General features: G+C 45.6%; 1 protein-coding gene across 2 annotated transcripts in view; it reads left to right on the top strand.

The window, feature by feature from the left end:
* The window catches only part of DHX57 (DExH-box helicase 57), a 1,970,484-nt gene extending 1,954,274 nt beyond the window's left edge, over nucleotides 1-16,210 (top strand). For both annotated transcript variants that reach the window (XM_069607794.1, XM_069607793.1), the window contains one exon: nucleotides 15,039-16,210. In XM_069607794.1, the coding sequence (XP_069463895.1) occupies nucleotides 15,039-15,182 (144 nt within the window). In that variant the 3' untranslated portion in view covers nucleotides 15,183-16,210. The remainder of the gene's footprint in view (nucleotides 1-15,038) is intronic.
* Nucleotides 16,211-24,256: the final 8,046 nt, after the last annotated feature.

Below are 24,256 nucleotides of genomic sequence, written 5' to 3'. Positions count from 1 at the left end.
ATCACTGATCTCCTGGCGGTGACCTCCTACCATGTGGACATGGGACAGCAGCCGCTACCTGATCCTGACCCTGGGCGTGGCTCTATAAGGGAGGATCACATGGGAGATGACAACCTCTGGGGAGATGTTATGGCTTCATTGGATGAGACATGGTATCCCCAATTTGCCCTTAAAGGTAAGCCTCTTATTCCTAATACCGTCAGGGACTATTTTCATATGGCTACACCTCCACCTAGGAAGGATAGTGAAACCGTTTCCCCAAATCACAGAGACCAAACCTCCAACTTTGGTCCAACTTGTGGAGGTTACAAGACCTGCTTCTCCAGTTAGGTTTTTCCATCTTCCAGAACTGATTTACCATTTAGAATTGTTGTTGAAAGTGGTTATTCAAGATTTTTAAACCAACCATCGACAATGATCGTCTTTTCCCAGAATCACCTGAATACTGGGACGAGGAAGAGGGAACAAGCAGTCAAGTGTTGGCGAGAAAACTATTCACCTCTCCATGAAACTCAAGGATCTGAAAGGCACAGACATGTGTGGTGGAGCAGGACAGCTCGCCACCCAGGGCGAAGGGAAACGCTGAGAGAACGGGAGGCATTGCAGAAATGCCAGGAGCCAGTGAAAGACTCGTGGGCGTTCACCGACCGCAGAAACAGCACCTTGCTTACTAGAGCCTGATGCGAAGTGGGTGCACTGAATAGAAGCCTTGGGAGATGGAACAATGAAGAGAAAGCAGTCACAAGTGGAAAGCGGGCAGTGTCCTTCGCCGGTTGTCCGCGAACGAGCTAGAGAATGCCAACCCAAGGATAGTGGATACACTAGGGCGTTTCGGCAACCGCGCCAGATGTGAATGATAATAAACAGAACAGAAGAAAGAGAGTACGCAAACAGACTGATTGTAAAAAGGGGAAGCAAATTGAAATCAAGGCTTTCGTCAGTTTGTGACTGCATGGAATGCAAATACATGGGGACATCGAATAGTAGATCAAGAGGATATTTGATCTAACCTAGTAAATGTACAATTGGCGAAGTGGATAGAAACACAGAGTGAACCTAAGAAGCCCTGACAGGAGAGTATACCAGGAAATTCCAAGTGTGTGAATACAAGAAGCCCTGTCAGGAGAGCATATCGGGTAATTCCAAGTGACTAAATACAAAAAGCCCTGGCAGGAGAGTATGCTAGGCAATTGCAAGTGTGTAGATACAAGAAATCCTAAGAAGGAATATTAGAACTGTGTTAACCAGACAGGAGGAACAAAATCCTGGCAGAAAGGAAATTCCGGAATTCTAAGAGAAACAGAAGTACAGGGCTAAACAGTTTTGTATGTGACAGTGTTATTGTGGGTCAGGAAACACACAAGGACCTGTTGTATAAATAACTATTTGTATGGAAAAGGAATCCAGGGGAAGGGAACTAGCCCCTGGAACAAGGACCCTTTATATTAATCTATGCATTCTCCCTTTACAAACACTTTTTCAAAAATCATCAAAAGTCAAAGACATCCTTTTTTCACCTTATAGTTTAGATTATAGTGTGAGAGTCAGAATAGAACTTTTGGACACTAGGACAGCTTTGATTTTGACATCCTGTAATGTAATGTACTGAATTTGTAAAGCACAAACTAAGGCCCAAGGTCATCTAGCCGCTGAGCGTGGGGGTGGAGGCAGAGACCAAACGAGCTCACAAAACCATAGGTACTTCTTACAAAGATGTATTTTTAGGGTTTTTCAAAAGTGCAGGTATCCTGCCATCACCTGCAAAGAGAGAGGCAAAGCATTCCAGAGAATGGTGGCCACGACCAAAAACGACGGACACCCAATCCAAACATTCTGAAAGCGTGGAATTATCAGGAAGCAGTTGGAACTCTGAGCGCAGACACCAAGTGGGCTGATAGCACTCTAATTAAGCTTGAAAATAGGCCACACCCGTACTGTGTATAGCTCGATGAGTAATACATACAATCTTAAACTTGCTTTAACAAGCAGCCAATGAAGCTGCCTCAACAGAGGGTCAGATGGAGTGAGTCTTGGAGTATCTAAGGCCAACTGTGCTGCAGAATCTTGGAGGATCTGCAGGTTTTGAATTTGAAAAGCCGGTTGGCCTAAATAAATCCCATTGCAATAGTCGATTGATACCATAATTGACGAGGTGACCACCTTGATCTGACATTTGGTGTGTAGGAATGGGAGAACTTTCCTAAGTAATTTAAGCTGGACAAAGCTGACATTACAGACTGCAGTCATCTGTGCCGCGCTTGATCCTAACGAAAGAAGATTCACACCCAAACTCTTAACCGAGATAACGGGTACCAGACAGGGGCCAAGGGAGTCTGGCCAGTATTCCGCACTCCAGTCATTAGGGGATGCTGATCTAAGCTGGCTCTGTGCCGCAAATATGATTACATCGTCAATAGGTTTAAATTGAAAAGGTTCAGTTTGACAGGTACTTGAAATCCCCACGTTCTGACCGAGGTTGGCATGATTCTGGCTCTCGTTGGTAATTAACTGACAGATCAGACAAATCTTATCTGAGAATTAAGCACTAATAGCATCACATCTGCAGGCCGATTCATGGAATTAATGTGCGCCGAAAAAACGGCGCACGCGTGCGAAAACGTGCGATTCGCAGAGAAATAGCGAAAATCGCAGTGCAAGTGCGATTATCACACAGAAAACATTGCACATCTATTCATGGAAGTCCGTGCATGCGCAAAATGTGGGATGTGCGCTGAAAAAGTGCGCGGCGCACTCTAGCGCACAGGTCATCGAACGCCGTGCGATAAGGCCACAGCGAATTCGCACATAGCGCGGCGCACATAACAAAAGTAGGCGTAACACGGGGCGTTACACGCAGAATGGGGAACAACTCGTGAAAATGTGGGCATCACGGGGGACGTACAGGAGGCAAGTGCGCAGAACGCCCACACGCTCGCCTACAACACGTATTCATGGAATCGAATAGGGAAAAACAGCGCACGGCCAAAGACGCGCACAGGCCCATACATGTCCGCCACACGAAAGCAGGCGGTAGCGTCCCTGCGCAGGAAAAAAATGTGCGCCAAAGTTCCACACGCGTGAGAAGTCCCACACGCAGTCGGGCCTGGGGGAGCGTGTGCGTGTATTTCAGGGGTGCGCGAGAAGTTTCACACATGATTGGCCTGAGTACGCAGGGGCTCGCGGGTGTTTTCACACGCGATCGGGCCTGGGGGAGCGGTGTACGTGTATTTCAGGGGCTCGCGGGTGTTTTTACACGCGATCGGGCCTGGGGGAGCGGGGTACGTGTATTTCAGGGGCTCGCGGGTGTTTTTACACGCGATCGGGCCTGGGGGAGCGGGGTACGTGTATTTCAGGGGCTCGCGGGTGTTTTTACACGTGATCGGGCCTGAGGGAGCGGGGTACGTGTATTTCAGGGGCTCGCGGGTGGTTTTACACGCGATCGGGCCTGGGGGAGCGGGGTACGTGTATTTCAGGGGCTCGCGGGTGTTTTCACACGCGATCGGGCCTGGGGGAGCGGGGTACGTGTATTTCAGGGGCTCGCAGGTGTTTTTACACGGGATCGGGCCTGGGGGAGCGGGGTACGTGTATTTCAGGGGCTCGCGATCGGGCCTGGGGGAGCAGGGTACCACTCACCGTCTGCCTTGCATGTAGAAGAACGCGTAGCCAACACCCACCCGCTGTGAAGTAATAGCGTGTGAACCCCAACGCCTGCAAAACACACGCACCGCACCCCACGAAAAGCAACGCCCGTGCGCGATACGTCACAGACACGCATACGCGCTAAGGGCCTTTGGTCCAATGGAATCGCATATGCATGCTGACGCGCTTACGCGCTAAGGGCCTTTCCTCGATTCACATGCTGACGTGCAGAATTTTCACGTGCCAAATCACTCCGTATCAAGCTGGCCACGCGTAAGCACACGGAAGACCACGCTCCTGCCTAAAAGGCCGAATTACTGCCCCCCAGATCCCCGAGGAGCCTCCCACGAGCCAACGCTCCACAGCCCAGCCCCAGGACCCAGTTGCCCACCCACGCCTGCCTCGGGGGTCGCCATGTCGGGGCAAACACCATCCGAGACCACTGGCGACCCCCAGCCAGAGGGGCAGAGGGCCACCAGCTTCAGTCAGAAGGAAGTTGGTGTCCTGGTGGAGCTTGTCCTGGGGCATTATGATGCCCTCTTCGGATCACCACGCGCCGACAAGGAAGGACGGGACAGGATATGGGACGACTTTGTGGTTGCCATCAACGCGGAGGGGGTGGCAACCCGCAACATCAAGCAAGTCAAGAAGCGCTGGGAGGACTTCAGGTCCAGGACCCTCATAAAGGCCCGGCGCCTCGTGGAGGGGGGCCGGGGCAGCATGAGTACCATCCAGCTGAGGGTCCTGGAACGCGTACGCCCAGCGCTCCATGCCCAGATCCTTGAGAGGCAGACCCGTCTGGAGTCGAGCGGTAAGTGGCCAAGCATTGCTGTGTGAGACAGGGCATGTTGCAGCGTGCTGGTTGTCTGATACTTGCCTGTATGTGTGACATAGGCCATGTACGCGTGTGTGTGTGCAGGGACATCATGGTCATGCATGTGAGACCAGTAATGTGCGAAGCACACGGTTGGTGTATGTGTTTAAATGTAACATGGGGAGCCCTATGCGGAATGGACACATGAGAGAATGCCATTCTCTGTTCCTGGACATGGGTGTGGGTGAGGGATGGGTGCTGATTCCATGTACATGTATAGTGTCCATGTCTGTGTTTCTGACCTGCGTGTCTGTGACTTGTGGATGCCATGGATGCATGACACATGTCTGTGACAATGTTCAGATTCACTGATGCAGCCTAGTTATCCTTGCATCCACTGTGTCTGGGGTGTACGAGTCCAGATGGATGAAAGTACGTTGAAGTGTGTGCATGTGATAGGCATGACCCCTGATGCTTGTGAGTCCAAAAACAACATTGTATGCTTCAAGAGTCCCTTGGAGATGTTTGCTTATGTCCATAGCATGCGCCATGCCTGTTACTGCATGTGTTTTGCCTGCACTGACCCATGTGTTGTGGAGGGACATGATGGAAGTGATCTTTGACAGTGCCACTCATCTGCTATTGCTTCCTGTCTAGGGGACCATTGTACAGTACCCTGATGCTTGTGTTCTATGTCTCCCTCTACACAGCGCAAAGTGAAGAAGAGGGCGGAGACGGCGCTGTGGTGCTAAGCGGCGGGGATGCCCCCACGGCTGCAGCGGAAGGGGCTTCCACCGGCGGAAGACGGTGTGGAGCCATCCAGGTTGGTGGTTTCCACTGAGGAGGAGGAGGCCGCACATGGGGCCTGGTGGGGGCATCCCTGCTGGTGCAAGTGGTGCAGTTCAGGGGCAGGGGCAGGAGGCAGCACAGGTCGCCGTGGAGGTGCCTGTGCATGTCACTGTCACTGGCACTGTGACTGCACCACCATGCACCAGCAGGGATACCCCATCCCAGGCCCGTCCGCAGGTAGGGGGGATGTCCATGTCATCTGACTCCCCTCCACCTGCGGACGAGGGGACCCCTGGCCGTATGGAGAAGGTCCTGTTTGGTGTCGCGTTGCGTACGGCGGTCATTCGTGATGAGGTGCGTGCTTCCCGGGGGGAGCACGCACGTCATCACGAAGAGCAACATGCCAACGTGGCCCAGTTGGGAGCAGTCATGGTCGGGGGTCTCGTACATGTGTCGGGCACTCTGGCGACCCTCTCCTCCTCTGTGGAGGCTATGCGCCAGTCGTACTCCATGCCGTCTTCCGGCCCAGATGCCACCAGGGCCCCCTGTGGACCTGCCCCGACCAATGCAGCCACCTCGGTGGGGATCCCATCCCTGCCACAGTCGGGAGTCGGAGGTCCAGCAGGGGTGGACACACCAGCAACTGGACCCCAGCAGATGGAGGATGTGACGGCATCATCGGGCAGGGCACGTGCACGACGGCGTCGGTGGTTTCCATCAGCCTGGATGCCGTCGTGCTGGCACAGGCAGTTGCGTCGGAGGCAGCGGCAGGCTCGACGTGGGAGGCATCATGGCTCGGGGCCATCAACAGCAGGGGTGCAGGCATCGGCCGGAGGGCAGGAGAACCCTGTAATGGGAGTGGCTTCCGTGTGGGAGCGGTTGGGCCACCAGATAGGTGCGGAGCGGCAGCGGGCAGAGGAGGAACGGCTCACAATGGTCAGGGCGGAGAACTCCATGCGGAGGGCGCTGAGGCGGGCTGAGTGCCTCGAGGGTCTTCGCAGGGAGTTGGAGCTGGACACTGCATTATCCCTGCGGGACCTCTGGGCCAGGGAACATGCCCGCCTCCAAGCCATTGAACAGGAGTTCGATGATGCCCTGGCCCATGACAACAACCAGTGAGCCGTCGAACTAGCCTGCTGCCCTTGTAAATAGTTATGTAGTTAGTGTTAGGTTTCCTTTGCTTTTTTATTTATTTTGGACCTTTTGGACAATGGGCCACATTTTTGTATATAGTTTTATTTTATTAGGTAATATTTTTATGTAGGTTTCATTTCTTCAGTTGGGATCATGGACCCTGGTTTGTTTATCTGCATATAGTTGACTGTTGGATTTTTATATTTTTTTTTTGGATTTTTTTTTGGATTTACCCATGGAGCAATGGTTTTCGGTTTTGTTTTTACCTTGGATTTACTTTCTTGAACTGTGACTTTGGACACCTTTCCTTTGGATTATGATGTCGTTTTTCATTATTTTACGGACATGCTGCTTTTGGTTTTTGATTCCCATTGTCATTTGTTTATTTTTAATTCCATTTATGCTGTTTTTAATACATTTTTTTCATCAAACTTCAATGTGTAGTATCATCTCATTGGTATCATGCATATCATGATATGGGTTTTGAGATTCACTGACACCCATTGGGTGTATGTGAGGGCCATGTGTTCATTTCAAAACTTGCTATTGGGGTTCTATCATGTCATTGCCATTTCTATGTGGGTGGATGTAATACTCGAGTGGGTGTTTTGCATTTGGAGGCTGACCATAAGGGCCAGGGATCTAGATTGTGATGACATGTTGGCTGGGGGACATGTGTGGGGGCCTGCTGGCAGGTGCCCCGCAATGCTGGGGGGTGGGGGTGCAGGGGGACATGAGTGGGACATGAGTGGGGCATGAGTGGGGGCCTGCTGGCAGGTGCCCCGCAATGCTGGGGGTGGGGGTGGATTGGGACATGAGTGGGGGCCTGCTGGCAGGTGCCCCGCAATGCTGGGGGGTGGGGGTGCAGGGGGACATGAGTGGGACATGAGTGGGGACCTGCTGGCAGGTGCCCCGCAATGCTGGGGGGTGGGGGTGCAGGGGGACATGAGTGGGACATGAGTGGGGGCCTGCTGGCAGGTGCCCCGCAATGCTGGGGGGTGGGGGTGCAGGGGGACATGAGTGGGACATGAGTGGGGGCCTGCTGGCAGGTGCCCCGCAATGCTGGGGGTGGGGGTGCAAGGGGACATGAGTTGGTGATCAGTAGTGCAAGGAGACATGTGCCTTTGCTGGGGGGCATGCCCATGTTGGGTGGGCTGCCTGCGGGACATGACCAGGGATGCAGGGTAGTCCCCTGTGGTGTGGGCTGCCTGCAGGGGCCGTGGAGGGTGTACAGGGGACACCTGGGAGGACCCACACTGCCAAATCACATGTAGGACTCCCCGGCACCCCTGAAATACATGTACCCTGCTGAAATCGCGTGTGAAAATTCTCGCGCACCCCTGAAATACACGTGCCCTGCTGGAATCGCGTGTGAAAATTCTCGCGCACCCCTGAAATACACGTGCCCTGCTGAAATTGGGTGTGAAAATTCTTGCTCACCCCTGTAATACACGCACCCAGGCCATTTCGCATGTAGAACTTCTCGCGCACCCCTGAAATACACGCGCCCATGCCATTCGCGTGTGGAACTTCTCGCGCACCCCTGTAATACACGCGCCCAGGCCATTCGCGTGTGGAACTTCTCGCGCACCCCTGAAATACACGCACCCAGGCCATTCGCGTGTAATGCTTCTCGCGCACCCCTGAAATACACGCACACGCTTCCCCAGGCCAGATCGCATGTGAAACTTCTCGCGCACACGTGTTCCCGACACCCGTAATACGCGTTCCCCGCTTTGCGTTTGCTGTTTGCCAGTCCGGTAAACTGGTGCAGGGTTGGCGCAGCCCGTGCGATGGTTTTGCGATCTTGATGGCTTTTCTTTGCGCGAGGGCGTTTTTGGGGGCGTAACTGGCGCTGCTGCAGGGTCGCTGCGCCACGTCTGCTTTTGGAGGTGAGAATCCATGAATACGCTGTGCGCGGAAATGAATTTTATCGCATGCGGCTGGCGCAGACATTCGCACAGGCACGATGTGCGCCATCCGCGTGCGACTCTTTTGAGAGGAATTAAATGAATCGGCCTGCTGGTCTGAGGGCAGATGGAATCAACCTCTGGTAGGGGCATAGAGGAACGTACCTTTGCAACTTGGAATAGTTCTCGTGTACAACAAGCTGCAGAGGTGATGCGATTGGCTTAAAACAGAGATTTTACTGCTGTAATTGCCTTATGGTAGTGAATCACTTCTAATCTATACACATTTCTTAATTCTGGAACATAGAGCGACACCTGTGCTCAATACGACGACAGCTTTGTTTACAGGCTCATAGGTTACGGGTAAATCATGGAGCTCATGGTTTCAGATGCCCAAACCCAGTCTCAATTTGAGCAAAGAAATCTGCTACTTCTGTCAGAGCATTAAGTGAGGCGCTGCACGGCTCCTGGCCGCCAAGTGCTGTAAAGTGGTTGGTATTGATGACTAAACGGTCTGCCAGAAGGAGGGGTTTACCCCACTCCAGAAACATCTAGTCTGCAGACAGTTGGAGACCTTACCATGGAGGGCAGACGGGGGAATAATATACGGTAAAATGGCATGATCAGACTGTATCACCAGGAGAGGGCTGAAGGTAGCCGTCAGCGTGCTCTCAGCCAAAATTAGGTCAATCATGTTGTCACCACATTGCATGCGGAGATGGTTCTGCAGCAATAAACTAGAATCTTCTTGACTAGCCACCAAATTCTTGGCGTGCAGGTCAGTAGGGTCGTTGGGATGGGTATTAAAATCCCTCGTAACAAGATCAGAGTAGGTTAAAGCCAAATCCGCAGTACATTGCAGAAAATTGCACGTAAAATTGCCTAAACCTTGCAAGGCGGACCGATAAACTGTCAGGATATGAACCAAAATATTAAGCATCAGCTGGACTGTAATTAATAGATCTTGACACAGACAGGTCCTTATTTCTGGTTTTGGTATGGAAATTCCTCTTCTAGTAAGGTTAGAGAGGCCTTTTCCCAACCCCTTTAGTTTTCAATAAAAGTCTTTAACCAAAAACATGGCAAACTTGTGTCCGAGTTTCATTCCTAACTCCTCGTGTATGGTGTCAGAGTGGGATCAGGCTCAGTGAACATAAACTGGGGGACCCTCCGATTTTAAAAACTTAGCAACAGAGCTTCTGATCCATCAGTGGATACAGATCATTAGATTGGGTTTGATGAATGTAGTAGCAGGGAGAGCTGATACAACCCGAAGACCGAGTTTTAATACCAACTGATTTGGTCTTCATTCCCCCACCTGGAACTTACATTAGATGTGCCTCTATGTCAGGCCTAGCTTGGCGATATGACCTAGGCGTCTTAGCAGGCGTCATAGCGCATGACTATAGAGGAAACATAAAAGTCTTGATTCAAAACAATGTGAAGGACGCATATCAAGTAAATGCAAAAGAAATAATAACCATGGGAATTCTGGACCAAGGAAAATAAAACATTCTGATAAGACTGAAAGGGGAACCAAAGGCTTTGGGGAGGCAGACGTAGATTCCCCCACAACACCAGAGGCAGTCCAACCTGAAATCCCAGGAGAAAAAGTCAAAATCATTCCGGACTAGGCATTTGCACAAAGCAATGATCCCTTGCTTGCTGAACCTTTCCTTCAGGTACTACCTGAAGAGGAGGCTGGAGAATAGAGGGCACTATTTCTTTCTACAAACTTGGCTATTGTATAGAGGAGATAGTGGTCCTGATGGTACTCCTATATCACAGATAATGGTACTCAAAAGTCACACAAAAATAGTATTGGAGATTGCTCATTCCCATTTCATTGGCGGTCATTTAGGATCAGCTAAAACCCAAGCACAAACATTAAGCTGTTTCTATTGGCCAGGCATCTATGCCGATGTGAAAAATGTTGTACTGACTTGCTCCTTATGTCAGAAGACTAGTTTCCAGATGCCCCCTCCAGCTCCATTGAAACCTGTATCAATCATTGAAGTAACTTGTTCACGTATAGGCATGGACATAGTTGGGCCCCTTGAACCCGCAAAACTAGGAAACCGATGCATACTGGTAATATTGGATTATGCAACTCGTTATCCTGAAGCATTCCCTTTACGCAATAAGATGACCCAGCACATTCTCCAACATTTGATCACATATTTCTCACAAGTTGGGTTTCCAAAGAAGATCTTAATGGCCCAGGGATCTACCTTCATGAGTAAACTAATGTTAGAAGTAAAGGACATTCTATATATAAAAACACTTCGAATTTCCATTTATCAGTTTAGTGGAAAAGTGTAACAAAACTTTGAAATATATGTTAAAGAAACTAGTTGAAGCTGATGCCAAAAACTGGGATGTCATGACACCTTGGGCCCTTTTAGCCATCCGAAAGACCCCACAATCCTCTACAGGGTTTTCTCAATTTTAACTTGTATATGGCAGAGAACCACAACATGTCCTTCACGTGTTGCGGGAGACTTGGGAAGAGCAGGAAAAATCAGTCTTGCTCCTTTCCCAAACAGCCCAACTACTAAAGGAGCACATGGCCAATGTCAGAACAATAGTTCAAGCTCACATGGTCAAAGCCCAAGAACACCAAATCCTAACCTCTCTTCCCCCGTTTGTTCTGTTTAACTTTTTTCTTTTTAGATGTATGCAGTTTTCCTGACTGTTCCTCATTTTATTTAACTTAAATGTACCTTTTTTATATCAACTTTCTTTACTGTTACATATTACCACTGAAGGAAGGCTGGAAAACTGTGGTATAAGGGGTAACCACCTGCTCAGTGAAGCAACCCCTACACAAGGTATAAGGGGGATCACACAGCACCCCAGTCTTTCCTTGGGTGATCTCGAAGGGCAGTCATTCTTAAACTGTGTCAAACTACAACATATTAGAGGACAATATGCTTCATGGGAAAGGAGAAGTGTCTAACACCCCAGCCACAAAGTCTAGCTCCCCCGTTCCACCAATGCAAAGTCCTTGAGAAAATCAGCAGGAGAAAGCCTGCTTGATAGTCCCAAAACAAGCATTTACATTTACAGTGTATGCAGTACTTCCCGCGTGTCCATGCATAGAGTGAGAGCACAGAAGCATGTCGGGTGCCTAATCTCTGACATAAACTGCAGCAAGGAGACAAAGTGGAAACACATGACAGGCAGCAAACACTCACATATCGAGCCTTTGGAGACGGGAAAAGACCCAAGAGAATGGGGGTGCTGGAGCACTGGGTCTTTGGGCAGCCATGATGGCGCTGCCTGAACCGAACATGGTGAACAAGGCTTTTGTAATATTTGGCCGTGTAGGCCAAGAGGTTCAATGTTAAAATGTTGCCAAGAAAATGTAATCATGTGAAAAAGTCGTTTTCAAAAAGTAATTTTCAAAATGTAGTCATTCAATACAAGCAATGCAAAATGTAAAAATATTGCCAGTGATAATGTCAACAAAAAGCAATTTTTAAACACACAACAGTACAAGGCTGTAACCCAAACAATGACCCAAACCCCAATCATAAATCCTCCACAATAAACCTAACAGCATTCCTAACCCTTAACTGAACGCTTATTCTACCAGGAACCCCTAGGCATTCCCTTACACTATCCCTTAAGCACACTAAAGAATTTTATTTACACGCAACCCGATCTAAAACACCAAATTAATAGAAAATGAACAGTGATCCTTACTCCAACCCCATCACCATGTCTCCACAAATTCCATAGCCCTTGCCCTAACCCAAACCCTTGCTCTAATACTAACCTTACCCTAATGCTTACTCTACCCTAACCCCTAGTTTTATTTTAACACCTGTCATATGGTAACACCACCTGTCCTTCCCAACCGCCATATCCTTTTCTTTAACACTTGCCCAAACCCTTATTCAAAAAGACGAATAAAAAATAAACAATTTAGAAAGATTGCTTTGGGACCGCACAGAGCAGTCTTTCTAAATCGAACTGTCAGCCCCTGCGATGCGCACACGCCAGGAGCAGCCACAAGGGAGAACGGGGGGGGGGGGTTGTGTGTGTTTCCTGTTGGTGGGGGGAGGAGGGTTCAGGGGTGAAACCCCCTGATTCTGAGTAAAACCGAGAAGAGAGGGTGGAGGTTCGGGTTGGATGGCTGAAAAAATGTCAGTATTTCCTTTTTTGTTTAGGCTGCCTTAAATCAGTTGAAAAAAATTGGTCTTTTGGTTAGGCGACCTACAGAAATCGAAATGATGACATAGAACCATTCTATTAACCCAAGCCTTACCATAACCACTACCATAACACTTAGCCTGGCTCTTAAACTACCATGACTCTTAACCAAACCCCAACATCATCAGCCCTCCATAACCACCCTAACAGGAATCTGTACTCTAACTGTAACCCCTTACCTTACCCTAAACCAGGCAACCACACGCTCACTAAACCCTTCTTAACCTAACAGCACTGGATTTTTGTCTGTTTTTCAGCTGCATTTTTGGTACTGTTTCTCTGGAGACATTTTCACTGCAGAGGTATTTTCACTACGATTATTTCACAGACTACTTTTTTGTTGGCAACATTTCTATTGGATACCAGCCAGGACAGTGGCTGATTCCTCTTAGTAGTAGATGAACAACATCTGCAAACAAAGGTATTCACTAACCACATAATTGGAGAGGAGGAAGCAAAACCATTAGGCTATGGCCAATCACAAGTCCAGAGTGGGGAAATGGACCAGCAAATCAGATTAACCATTGACACAATTACTATGTCAGTGCCTGTATAACGTTGTGGGTGTTATGATGGCATTCCATAGAGAGAATAGTGTTATGACGAGTGGAGCGAGAGGAGGAGTGTCAAAAGTGCAGGACCTGTGTTGGCCAAGTAGTAACCGGAAGGCATAAAGAAAGAGAATCAGAACAGTAGAATCTATGTTGGCCATAGCAAGAAGTCAAATTAGTAACAGGAAGTTAGAGAAGGAGCTGGTTGAGCCAGTTATGCCTGAGTCTAAGAGAAGCCAGGCTGAAGGGTCAAGATAACCTAGAAAGCCTGCAAAGAGCCTGGACCTAAAGACTGGCAGGGGCCAACCCTTCAAGAAGCATTTGGGGTAAAGCCAGAAGGGAGGCTGTTGCCCATACTCTGGTGGTATGTGTGAGGCTACTATATGAAATGAAGGTTTTAAATACCGTTGGAAGCCCAGGTAGAGTAGAAAGTTCTACCCAAAAATAACTTGAAAGGGGACGCATACCAACCGGCCTAAAGAATAGCTCTTCCCCCTGCCTGCTTCCATGCAAGAGGGGTACAATACCATCCTTTCCGCTGTAGCAGGTGTGAGTTCAAGACAAAGGTGAGTACATTGTTAAAGAAGTTTGCCGGGACACCTAAAAAGCCCAGTGAAAGAGTGATTTGAAAAGCACTATCCTGGGGAGATGACCAGAGGAAGTCTGGAACAAGGACTGAACTCTTGATATTCAGTCCTTTTAGCTTGGGTCTTAATACTGAATTTGCTTTATCCCACTCGTCCTCCCATTGTTTTGCTTTGCATCTTCTGTTTCAAGGTGTGCCTGGTCCCATAGGCAGTCCTCCAAACTCTTCTCATCCCAAATTTGAATAAAGGTATTGAAACGGAATTGTTCTATGTGTTGTTGTGTAGCAGCAACCCAAGATAGTCCTTGAAAGGTCCTATGTCCTGGTCTACCTTTAGTTTAAATTCAGGCTAATTCACATCCAGGCTGATTCACTTTTGCTTGTTGACCTTTGAACCTACTGTTGTCTCTATTTTTCAAATTAACACCAATTTGGTGTTTTGCACCATTCCTGTTGCAAGAAAATCCTTATTGCTGCAGTATAAAAACGTTGTGATACAAATATTGGCAAGCTTACACCATGATGTCATGCGTCCTCAGCAATTTCACTAAAGATGTGTAGCCTTTTTTCCCCAAAGACTGTGTCAGAACGGAATGAACCTTTTTGAAAAACATTGCCACAAAACAAGAGGAAACATGTATAGATGATATATAATGTTTGGGGTAATTCGCATCTGTATAGTGTCTGGGCCCCCCCATTAAATGTGCTTCGCACTGACTACCTGTGAGACCGTTTATTGACTTCATTGCATCCTTCATTACCATCCTCCTAGTTCCCCTCATAAAATACTGAAATCAACACCCAGGTACCGTGGCAACTGTGTATGCCAATGTAGACCTCCATCTAGAATTTTGCTCTTGTTCCATAGTTTTGACTCTGAGAATACCTCATATGTGTTTCTATTGAATTTAAAACAAGACAACACAGCACATCGGCCACTAACTCAAAAGGAAGAGCCCCTCCTCTGCTTACTCAGAAACTGAATTCTATGGAGCCTATCATCATCCCCCTTTTAGCTGCATAGAGTATGTTGATTTGCAAGGAAGGATTCCAGTAGCATCAAAGGAGAAACCTGCTTTTCCATAGTCACCTGGTGTCCAAACGTTCCCTTCATGTCAGGCCTCCTTATGATCAGTACTTCAGTGGACATACAAGAGCGTACTCTCCTAGTCAATTAGAGAGGCAGCGTGTTGTTTTTCTCAAGAGAAAAAGGCGACCCAGTAAGTGAACATATTATTTTCACGAGTTTGAAGCAAGTTTTGCTCTATTAACACAGGGGCAGTTGTATATCTACACTTAAGTGTACTTAAATACTTTGCATATAATAAAATGCACTTACAAAATGTTCATGCTTCTCTGTTATTTGACTGTATTTTGTGTGTGCTTGCTTCATTTAGGTGGCAGAGCTAGTGAAGGAACTTCGAAGTGAACTTGACCAGCTGCTGCAGGATAAAATCAAGAATCCAACCATGGACCTATGCACATGCCCTCGAGGGTCTCGCATTATTAGTATGATTGTAAAGTTGGTGACTACTCAATAGCAATTCATCCAATCGCAATCACATGACCATTTACAGTGCAGGGATGATGAAATATGGGCATGTTTTTGGTCTGATTTCTAGCCGTCCAACTATCCATGGCGGTTAATGGTACCATGTACCAGGTATAAAATGGTCACCTCATGCCCTAAAAGAACATCCGGCTCAAGACTAGAACATGGGAGTGGTGATCATTGTTAATATAGTGATTTTTAATAATCGTTTTTTTTTATTTATTGACCAGCAACATACATATCAAGAACTGCCATTGCATTGGTGATCAGGTCTTTGTACATCGCTTCTTTCTGGTTTTCAAAGTCTGATATCTGCCTCACATGACTAGTATTCACCAGGAAGCGTGCCGTATCTGCCTCTTACTGGCCACTGCCTTGACTTTAAACTGCTGGTCAATTGCTCTTGACAACCTCCCCACAAGCGTCCTGTTAGGTCACCCCCCCCCACCAAACCTAGCAGCCATTAACTATTTCCTTCAATTGTTTGGCCATATATTATCTGCTGGACTCAAGGGATGTATTTTGCAATGGACAATGCCAAATCTACAAGAGCTGTGTCTGGAAAAAAAAGAGGCCACTTTTTCACCCTCGTGAAGCTATTGTGATCATATATACAAGTGAGGAGGTGTTTAAATGCATTAACACCTTTTCTTATTGATTCTAAATGTATTTACAGCCCATCCACAGAAGAACAATGGTAAATTATTATGGAACATAGCCATTATGTTTTGTGAATTGATTTGTGTGGCATTGAAGTTGAAAATACACATATCGGACGGCTAACCAGACTTCTGTATATGCATGAGTTTGATATTTGTAGATCCACTTCCCAGCAATGTCCTAGCCTTTCACTCGAGGACGGCTACAACAAGAGCCATTTGTGATTGGTTAATAAGATGCATTGTTTGTTTGTGAAAGTATTACATGACCGCACATCACAGTTTATCCACAGATGCCTACGTTGTCCGGTATCTGGCTTTTCTATCAGAAATGAACTATCACATTTTTTAAATTGAACGTGAGCTATTTTTTTCCTCCTTCCCAAATGTATGAATCATGGTCCCACTCATGTGGAAAGTATGTCTGTTTACGTTAATCGTTTGTTTAGAACTAGCTCTCCCACGGGTCCTGATTTTTAATGCATTGCTTTTTAATTTTCTTGAACTTTTTGCGTGGAAATGTGTGTGTTGTCGTGAAAATGTTGTCTATTAAGCATTCGTACACCACTGGTGCATGGAGGTAATCCAGTTGATCAGATACCCTAACTTTGTAGTTTATGGGTGGTTCTATGTGCCTTCAAAGGGTATTTCGTTCAGAAACCACATAGGCTGAAATTCCTTTGAAGGTGTTCAGAGATTCTTTGACACTGTGACTGTCAATTTTTTCAAAGACTTATTTCCCACACACGTCTGTTGTCTTCTCGGAATATTGTTTGGAGCCAGACACACAACCAGAAGAAAGGATGAGATTAGTCCGCTGCTGGTGGTCATGGATAGGAAGAATCTGGTACCATGTGCAGTTTATAATGACCTTGATACCAAACATCATGTGGCACCCACTACTTTTCACTCTTTCTCTGACCACTAACAAAGTGATTTTCTGAGCATGTTTCACCAAGAGTAGATTCTATTTTAAGAAAATTACCCAGTTGAAGAACTTAATGTTTGACGGCTGGGCAGTTTGTCGTCACCAAAATACACTACGGATTTCTGTGTTCTCTCCAAACAAATCCCTTGCACAAGATAGTGTGTCAAACGTTTTTTGCCTTGCTCCCTACTGGAATGCAGGTGGAAACATGCAAATCCTACTTGGCGGAGGAATGTTGTTGTCTGGGTTCATTGTCAAGGGTGTCTACAAATCGGGTTCTCCCTATTTTGAAAACCCACAGAGTTTAAGCCTTTAACCCTTTGTTGCTGCCAGTGGTTTATATAGGTCCTTAAAAGTATTTTTTGCCACAGTATCTCCTAATTGTACTGGGGTAGTTGGCACATGCTGTGTGCCCTTCAACCCTCAGATCCCTCAATGCAATCAATATTTTGTGTCTTTGGTGCAAGGGGGCTTTTGACCTTTGATAGTCAAAATGTGTATTTGTTTCCTGCTTTGGTTATTAAGACTTACCCATGTCTACCACAGATCTTAAACTGGTGGAATCTAAGTCTTTTTTTTCTGGTTGCCGTTATATAAACTTGGAGGATTAGGGGAGGTACCAGGAACTTTCCTTGCCTTAAACCATGGGTGTTGACAGATATCCACATCAATCAGGAATTCCCTTTGCCACCTTGCTTCCCAAATCCTTCCTCAGAAGTGCTGAAAACTATGCATGATCCCATTCTTTGATGAGCCCTAAAGGTTTGTCTGAACAGCATGAAAGACATCCCAGCCACTGAGTATTTTTATACATGTTCGTCAATGGCACAACAAACAAGTTTCAAAGGTCTCCATTGTCTGTGTTCTATTACTTTGGAGTCTAGAATGCCACAATAAGGTAGAGTGCAATCCTTCCCGAAAAACGTCCAGGCTTGTGCATTGAAGTTTAATGTTGCCCTGGTAGTGTTTCCGCACCGGTATTTGTAGTAGTCACCATGTATTTTTTTTATTTTTATTACTCTGCTCTGGAAATATTTGATCGAGGTGAAATATTTGTAATTACCGCATCTTACACACCGGAAGAGGTACCAAGGCGCTAAACAAGTTATGTACAAGAGTGACCAGATGAAAAGAAAACACGCAGAAAAGCAAAAAAATACAGGGAAAACAATAATCAGCTTTTCAATTAACTTCAGAAGAACCAAGATGGGGGTACAGGGAAACCAACTTAAAAGGGCCGCCTTTCAGGGGACAAAGTATAAAAACAGTTTGGGGAAACGGATGCAAGTCGGTTAGGCCCATATGGAGGGCCTAACACCTATATGTATGTCTCACTGTAGAAGGGGCAGGGGGGGTGGGTGGCTTAATGGTGATTTTGCTGAGGCACCCCTGGAGGAATTCATACTCTTCCTTAAACCCAAAGCTACATCAAAGGGGTGGCTTTCATGGGGGTCATTTTTATAGCCTCTTCCCTTAGTAAGCAAACAGAGACTGGATTGCTGCAGAAAGGTTGGTTAGTACAGATGGGATACTCCCTGTATCACGATCTTCCCTCTCCCACCCCCCTTAATTTTTTAAACAGGAGAGCATGCTGCGGCACATGCAGAATGGACTATAATCCAGAACATATGACGCCTGTAGCAAATGCCCAATGAGTGAGACATTCTGTCTTCATTCTTCATACATTGTTTGATCAAGCTTTTGTATAAAGAATTTGCATATAAAATGGCATCTCAATATTTTTAATTTTCACTATCCTATCTAGTGCTAACTCCAGATGACCCTGCCCAATCTCCTCCTCTGTCTATTCCTAGGGGCTTGATGAAAAGAAAAGGACTGGCTTCTCGGAGCACCCTTCTATATTGGTGGTCACATATCCAGCTTTGCTAGTGAAAGCACTCTTCACCCTAGTTTTGGGTTTCTAGATCGCAAAAAGTAGTCCTATTTTTCAGCATATTTTTTTGATCAACGGGAGGGAAAGCAAGTAGGGCCCTGGGAAGTACAGACAGAGTATAGGAAAGGTATACAAAACCCAGCCCAAAGATTAAGGGATTTGCTAAATAGCATTGCTTCCATTAGTACCTGTGCAAGTACCCATGCAAGCTACCTGTCTCTTCGAGAATAGAGGGTTAGTAAAAATAGGTAACTAGTCCCCAAGCCCAATCTTGTTCGTTGTGTCACCTTTGAATATAGAGAAGTTACTATGCTATGGCTTGTTATCCCTGCATTTTTAATTATAGCCACATAGAATATGTGCTGAATGCAGTCAATATTGCTTAATATTGGCACATTTCGCAACGATGCCAAAATGTTCTGGATTGCGATTGCGGTTATAAATGGCGAAATGACCAACCAGCTTTCTCCAAAAGGGTAGAGGTGGACCATCATTTTCCTTTGCTAACTCAACCCACAACTACCACCTATTGGTGTATTCCAGTAATAGCGAACAGTTCTTTATGGACATACCTCACTTTCCCTGCACTTCAATGCAACAGTCTTTCAACAGCATTTCACCTCCTCTCCAACAAGCACCTTCCTGTAAGAAGGGTGTATATAAAGGGATACATAAATAATCAATGTAGTATCTTGCTTCCCCAATTTGCACCTCCACTAGAAAAGTGGATTATAGGCTGCTACTCGAATTAAAAAAGTTAAAAACATTGTCAAAATGATTTGTTAAATGCTGATATAGACCAACATTTCTGGCAAATCGTAGAAACTGCAGTCCGTGTTCTTCTTAGCTGGGACATATTCATTCAGCATCATTACGACCCCGGCGCTAAACCATGGTGCTATTAGCACCATGGTCCATGCCGGGGTCCGCCATGGTGAATGGCGGAATTACCGCCCCATTCCAAGGTTGGCGGGGCGGTAATTCCCCATTCACCATGGGCCGTTCCCCATTCCCATTTTTGCCCCATAGGGCTCAATGGGAATGGGGAAGGCGCGAAGTACGGTACCGCAAATTGCGGCACTGTACTTAGCACCAAGGTCCCTTTGCGGCACCCTACTTTAACGCCTGCTAAAAGTAGATGTTAAGGTCAGGTCCCGCAAAGGAAACTCGTAATCAGGCGTTAAGGGTTTAACGGCTCCAACACCTTTTACGGCGCCGTTAAACCCTTAACGCCAGGGTCGTAATGAGGCCCATTGTGTTTAGAGCTGCAGTCTGTGAACTACTTACTGTTCCGAAACAGATTGCCTGCATCCAATGGTATGTGACATTCAGAGGTGTCTCTAGCAATAAAGCAAACTTCCTTGACAAATACTAATTCATGATCAACTATTTGATGGGTTTAGGCAGCTTGAAGGTAGGCCATAAACTGAGCAAACATTTCACATCTTGGCTTTCAGTTCAAATGCTTCATAGTTTTTTTAAATGTGTGGAATGAATTTGTGGTTGTGATTCAGTGCCCAGCAGGAAGTGTTCCACATCACATGAGAAAATACTGCATATGCCCTTATTACCTTGTATGTTGCTCTTCAGTCTTAGTAGACAGGTCAATGAATGTGTGGTTGTGTAGGCCTTCTCTCCCTCCAAAAGAAGATGGAAGAACATTGGTGGAGCAAATGCTTCTTTCTTGCTACCAACTGCCACGCTTATTTCCCAACAGCATCATTAAGTCACAAAGCTAGCAGTCTTGCTATGTTTCATGTCACTGCTCTGTTCCATTTGAAAGACTATTAGCACTAAGAGTAGAATGATGGAAACCTGAGAGCAAATCAGTATCCAGGCCTTCTGGACATTCTCACTAGCATTCACAGGTACTAATGGCCTTTTTTTCTGAAGGAATTGTTGTGAAGCCTATCCTGCAACCCTGAATAACATTCTGACCCTCATCTTCGGGTAATACAGATAGTTGTGTGTCCTAAGCTCAACTTGTGCATCCCCTCTTTGCCCGGGCACTTAAGACCTACTTCTGGGTCCATAACTTTCCATATTGCCTTGGCTACTGCCTGGCAATAATGCTTATCACACCACAAAACTCTGAAGCTAAACTGGAGCCCACATTTTTGTCACCATTAATTTATCCAAATATTTTTAGAATTATACAAATAAAATACATAATTCTTGTTCTTTTGAATGATTACAAACTAGTAAAATGTAGAACTCCCAGAATAGACAAAAGTAGTTATGCCCAGGGAAAGTGATGACTCGACAAGTTATTGCCTGGCCATTAGTTGCCCACTTTTAGTTCCACAAGCTAGGTAAACCTGAAACTATTAAGTGGGCCCTTGGTGGGGTATGTGCACCCATGCTCATTCCCCTTATTCTTTTTACACCTGTGGGAAATAAGTGATATATGTGAAAGCAAAATACAAGATAATGCCTTGGTTACCAGCATGATCCGTTCCATTCTGTAGATGCTTATCCAGTCCTGTTTTTTTCCTTTGCATTGTGGGACTTGTAGTTCACTTTTCCCATTATGAAACTTGGACTGCAAGTCCCTGAATGCAAAGAAAAAAACAGGACTGGATAAGCACCTATAGATTGGAATGTATCATGTGGGTAACTATGTAATGTACCCACTGACTGTCCGCTATAATAATGTTGCATGACTCCAAAAAGATCTGCGACCATATTCATTTAAAAGGTTCTAGCAGAGTGCCTATTCCAGGCCCTAAAATTCAGAGGTGATTTCCATTGTGCTTGTACTGATGAGCACATTTTATTTCTTGTAATACATGAGTGCCATCCTTTCTGCTCCCAATTACTTTTCTCTTCCCATTATTTTGTTATGTTTTAATTTTTTTTTGCACTACAATCAATTCAGTCTGTGAATACACATAATAATGGAATACAGGGTTTATTATGCACCCCTGAACTGATTAACCAACACACCAATACATCTATTCAGTTCCAAAAAATCAATTATGTAAAACAATATATATAACATAATGCAAATTTAATAAAAAATATATTCACCTACAAGCTCTTCATGATAGACAAAATGGTAGCACAACACTAAATCACAACAAGACACACAAAACAATACAAAAAAGAATAAACCCTACCCTCATGCACACACACATTTTACAACTATACAATGAATACATTGTTTTCCTTTACTCAGAAATGCTCTCTGCAACTTAAGCCACACGGAATGCAATCAAACGCTCCCTCACCATACAAACTATTAAAGGGCGACCAGAGATCCAAATAATCATTTTCTTGATTTCTTTTCTAAAACGAAACCTTCTCAAAATCAGATAGTACCTGTACATCACTCACAAATTTGTTTCGCCGCCACTATTACCACTTTGTCAATCCATCGACTATATTGTCTTGCAATTCTACACCCTCCTCTACTAGACCCTAAAAGGATTTGTGAAGGCATCCCAGGACAGGTCACTGACAGTATTGTGTCCGCTCTATCCAATACATTCCCCCAAAATTCCTTGGACCTAGCACAATCCCACAGCATATGTAGCAGCGTGCCCCTCGCCTTTCCACATCCCCAACAAACGTCATTGTTAATCAATCCCAACCCATGCATACGCACCAGAGTCCAGTATAAGCGTCCCATCATTTTCTGATGTGCAAGCCGCAAGTTTAGATCCAATTTACTCCTAAAACCAATCCTTATCTGCTCCCATTCCTCATCCAAAATCTCACATCCTAAATCAGCCTCCCATGCCTCCTTTAATTTCCCCCATGCTTCAATAACGATGGGCTCTATAGGTATTACGTTTATATATGTTGATATCATATGGGGCAATGAAGCAAATATCGCACACCTTACCGGTTCATTCCCTATTGGCGTAGATAACATGACCAATCTCTGTAATAAGAGGGTTTTAAGTTCCTTAAATCTGCCTCTCTCTGTTACTCAAGCCGTATATACATTGCGATTCCTCAACATGTATCATTTGCCCATCCAGCACTACTTCCCCAACTTCCCAAATTTTTTTTTAAATACAGCTACGCCAGTTTAATGTCCTATTTGCAATTTGAAGACAGGATTGTGCCAAATAGAGGCTTTGTAATGTAAATACAGGTTGCAATTAAAGTTAGACAACCACGAGACAAGTACTTCTCTAGACACATTAGTGGTGGGCAGCTTCTCAACTACATTTCGGCATTTCCCCCATTGAGTAAATGTTATTTAGTTTAAATGGACAAAATGTATTCCTTTCTATTGACAACCAAATCGGCTCATACAGTGTTTTAGGTAGCACATAGTGAGCTGCTTTCTTCAACACGAATCCTCTGTAATATTTGTCAAGATCCAGGTAACCAAAACTCCTTGTAGTACACTACGCAACAGGAAAAAACCTAGGAATTTCCAGTTTCTTCTTCTCGCCCCACAAAAAGTCCTGAAAAACCTAATAAATCATCTTCAACAATTATTTTGAAAATCTCAGAGGCAATGACTGCATAACATAAAGAATCTTTGGTAAGAGAGTCATCTTAATTGCGTGGACCTTAGCCCAGATACCCAAAGTTAAGCGCTCCCATTTTCTCACATCTCTTTTTAACGTCTCCATCAATTTATTCAAGTTAAATTCTACATTCATCTTCGAATATTTGATCAAATAAATACCTAAATATTTGACATGAGAATCAGACCATTTACAATTCCAATCTGCAAAGTCCCTTCTTTTACAAGTGACCAAGAGAGGGAAAACCTCTGTCTTATTCCAATTTACTTTGTGGCCCGAAAGCCTACCCACCTTTTCAGAAGCATTTTTCAGAGGCATACTACCTTCTTCCAGATTCGAGAGAATCACCACCATATCATCTGCATAGGAGAGAATTTTGACTTCTTTTGCTCCAAACCTCAGACCTCCAATTCCTTGCTCAAATTGTATATATGCTGCTAATGGCTCTAGTGTGATATTAAATAGAAAAGGTGACAGTGGGCAGCCCTGTCTCATGCCCCGCATAAGGGCAAATGAGTCAGATAAAACATTATTTGCCCATATTTTAGCCCCTCTGTATTATGTAGGCAATGGACTGCCTTAAACAAATTATCCCCAAACCCCATTTTTTGCATAGGAAATTCCCCAAAACTCCAATTAACTCTGTCAAATGCCTTATGTGCATCCAGAAATATCAACACAGTATCCAAGAGTTCATCATGACGAAGGCTCATCACATCAGTCATAGTCCTAATGTTATTATATCCAAACCAGGCCCCACATAATCTCAACCTGAGATGCATGAATTAGATTCCCCAATAAATTTATCCAGCCTATTTGCCAGTCTTTTGGTAAATATTTTAACATCTACATTAAGTAGTGAAATAGCTCTGTAATTCCCACATTTCTTATGATCTCTGCCCTGTTTCAGAATCAAGGTGACCAATGCCTCACGCATAGATGGACATATGTTTTCTTCCTGTATTGAGATGTTGAACAACTCACCCAGAATGGGAGCCAATAGTGATCCAAATGTTTTGTAGAACTCTACAGGCAAGCCATCTAACCCCAGAGATGTCCCCACGTTCAGCTGCTAAATTGCCAACAAAACCTCTT

This window comes from Ambystoma mexicanum, chromosome 4q (assembly GCF_040938575.1).
Source record: "Ambystoma mexicanum isolate Mex_15411 chromosome 4q, UKY_AmexF1_1, whole genome shotgun sequence".
NCBI lineage: Eukaryota > Metazoa > Chordata > Amphibia > Caudata > Ambystomatidae > Ambystoma > Ambystoma mexicanum.
The sequence above is the reverse complement of the archived record's forward strand: the minus strand, read 5'-3'. Positions and strand labels throughout refer to the sequence as shown.